This window comes from Tubulanus polymorphus, chromosome 12 (assembly GCF_964204645.1).
Source record: "Tubulanus polymorphus chromosome 12, tnTubPoly1.2, whole genome shotgun sequence".
Classification (NCBI taxonomy): domain Eukaryota; kingdom Metazoa; phylum Nemertea; class Palaeonemertea; order Tubulaniformes; family Tubulanidae; genus Tubulanus; species Tubulanus polymorphus.
Genome location: NC_134036.1, coordinates 5,581,643 through 5,584,776, shown reverse-complemented (window position 1 = coordinate 5,584,776; position 3,134 = coordinate 5,581,643). Strand labels below are relative to the sequence as shown.

The following is a 3,134-nucleotide window of genomic DNA, read 5'->3' as shown; positions in this document are numbered from 1 at the left end:
TTGTATGATAAACAATACAACGAAATAGAACTATACACGGAATATATGCTTTTTACAAAGAAAAATACCACTGTCTTCAAGTACATATCTTCGAGCTGACGCATGTGTTCAAATAGATAAAATTGGAATTGAAATGAAATTGGAATTTTCTCAATTGTTTTCGTTACCTAAACGAGAGGTTAATACAGAGTGCGCATCAATCGAGTATTTACTAAAACATAGACTGACCGTGAAAAAGACACTACTGTAAGAAAGAACTGTTCACATTTCACAAGATAAGTACAACAGTCCTAGAGGCCAACCTCTTCGATTCGATTGGAAAAAGCCCTCGATAACGAAGTAAAACTCGGACGGTAGGCCTGGTTTGGGGTTTGGCGTTTGGCGTTTGGCGTTTTGACTGATACTCCATGAGCCATTTCGTAAATTGCGTAGAGAATTGCTCGCATACAGATGATTCAAAATTGAGTCAATAATCACTAACAGTTTTAATAACTATGGTTTTTTCGAGGTCTTTTCGAGGAGCAAGTATCGTTTCGCGTATGGAAACCCAACACAGAACACTGGTAGAGTTTACACGGACGTGGGTTGTATAACGATAGTTATGATACATTCACGTTGTTCGACGTTCAAGAAATAGTCTAGACGTTTATTGACTTATATTTCAATCGATAAAATCGATTCTTCGTCGTATACGTTTGGTGGTGTCCTCTCAATTTCGACGTCGGGACCGTCATCTTTATTTTATGATCTAATAACGACGAAAAAATCTTTATTTTATGATCTAATAACGACGAAAAAGCGACAAGTCTTTCCTCTTGAAAGAAAAGCAATAGAGTTATGTTGACATTTCGATTCAAACGCTTCTTTTTATTCCCTGACCGCAATAGAAACTTACGTTATATTGCCGCTATCCGTTTTGAAAGCGGCTCTCTATAGAGAACGTAAAAAATCACAAAACCGCCCGCATAAACTCTTACTCGTAATCGCGGTTCTGTTCTTCACTTCCGCGAGATCTCGAACATTTTCGCTCGATCTAATTCAATCTAAAGTTCTTGCTTGCGGAAGATACAGAATGAATCCGAACGCGGAACTTTATTCGAATGCTAGCTACGGCAACAGAAATTGGGCCGCTAATATTTTATCGACCATTGATTTCAAGCCGGGTGGTTACAGTAATGTATTGGATATAGGCTGCGGTAGCGGTGAAGTCACTAATACCATACTGAGTAAATTGGACAACGTCGAACATCTTACCGCTTTTGATAAGGTAAATACAGTCTGCTTTGTTGGTCAGATGGGGGGGGGGGGGGGGTTATATCATAGCTGCATCGTTCATCAGCTCAGAGGTTACCCTTCGTTAGCCCAATCAGCATTGACACAGGTTTGACAAATTTAACAAACTTAACCAAAACCTGCTAAACGCAGGGAATTCAGCTAGAGTGCTATATTGTATCACTTTGCCTTACATCATTCAAATAAATGGATTGTAATATTTCGGGCCTAGATATTTCTCCGATTCAAAGAATAAATCTTTTGGTTGTTACAAGGAAACATCAGCTAACTCAGGGATTTCGGCCAATGGCCAAACCGGGATCCCACCGTGGTCTCTATACGGGAGGTAAAATTTGTGTGCATGTTCGCTATATGTTTGCTGTACCATAAAATGGCCGACCTGCTAAATGCGCGAGCAATGAATGAAAAATGAATTTGATTCTGGATTGAAAAAAAACATCGCGTTTATTTATCTATATAGTTTGTTTTACTATCGCATTCCAGTACGAATCTATGGTCGATTTCGCCCGTTCGAAAAATCCGAATCCTAAAATCGAATACCTGGTCGCCGACTTGACCGATCCCGACTCGTACGGAGCGAACTGGCGACGGAAATTCGACTTGGTCACGTCGTTCATGGTTCTTCACTGGACTCCGAATCAATATAAGAACTTGGAAAATATAAAACGTCTACTCTCCGTTAACGGGGAAGTCGTCCTCGTGCTGATTACGTCATCAATGATGGTTCACATGTGCGATGTAGACAAATTGGAAAAATGGTCTCCGTATTTCCAGGTATGACTCATTCATCAGTGTGAAATGTTGTAACCATCTGAGTGCAGATTATGTTGATAATGACGGTTCTCTCCAAAGCTAGCAGCTTAACCGTTCGACCGATTTACGATTTAAATATGCTATAAAAAATGTTGATAGAGCAATTTTATCTTTCGAATGATGCATTACCTTATAAGGACATTCATTTTTGAAAGGTTTTTAATTCTATAGTCAGATCTAATGACGAGTTATTTTTCTGTAGGGATTTACACCGGACTGGTCGTTGGAGCCGAGCTGGGAGGAATACAGCGAATGGAGGTCTCCGGATATAGTCAGTGGATATCGCCGAATGGCTGAATCATTGGGGTTCGCTGTTAAACGTTGTGAAATCACAACTCGTGATTACACATTTTCCGATCGCGAATCTGCAAAACGTTAGTGAACCATAACTGAAAACATCCTCCCTCATTTGTTTTCCGGACCCGTTGGCGTCGCGAGACTTCAGGCGCGGTCACACGGAGACGATTTGGTCCGGGCCGCGAATTGGAACGAATCAAGCTCGAGTTACTTGTTCCGGGCCTTATTTGGACCGTGACAATGATTTTAACCATACTTCGATGATAGCGAAACAAAGGATGTTCTACTATTATTACATATCGTGTTATTTTTTTCAGAATGGTTCGGCGCAATTTTACCGCACGTAAAACGAATTCCCGAATCGAAACTAGCCGAGTTCATGGACGACGCGCTCGGTGTTTATATGGGAAAAGTTCCAGTCGATGAAAATGGCACGTTACACATGGCAGCTTCCGCTGTTGTGGTCCACCTGAAAATTATATCTTAGTCATAAACATATTTATTAGAAATACATCGTGAAGTACGCGGTGATCATATGGATCTATCTTTTAAATGATATCTTCCGCTCATAATTCCCGACTTATATCAATGTGTATAACTCCACGTGTCTCGTGTAGGATCACTGATTTTCAGCTCACTCTGACCGATATGCTTAAGCATTAGTGGACCCCTTAGGTTGTCTCAGTCTACTTATTAATCATGATTCGCGTCATTTTACTTGAAATTCATTT

The 3,134-nt window shown here is 40.4% G+C and overlaps 1 protein-coding gene across 1 annotated transcript; it reads left to right on the top strand.

Annotated features, from left to right (window-relative positions):
- Window positions 1-1,072: 1,072 nt before the first annotated feature.
- LOC141914213 (juvenile hormone acid O-methyltransferase-like) lies at window positions 1,073-2,890 on the top strand. Its single transcript, XM_074805480.1, has 4 exons — window positions 1,073-1,267; window positions 1,777-2,067; window positions 2,309-2,480; window positions 2,721-2,890. The coding sequence occupies exons 1-4, from the start codon at window positions 1,073-1,075 to the stop codon at window positions 2,888-2,890; spliced, it is 828 nt and encodes a 275-aa protein (XP_074661581.1).
- Window positions 2,891-3,134: the final 244 nt, after the last annotated feature.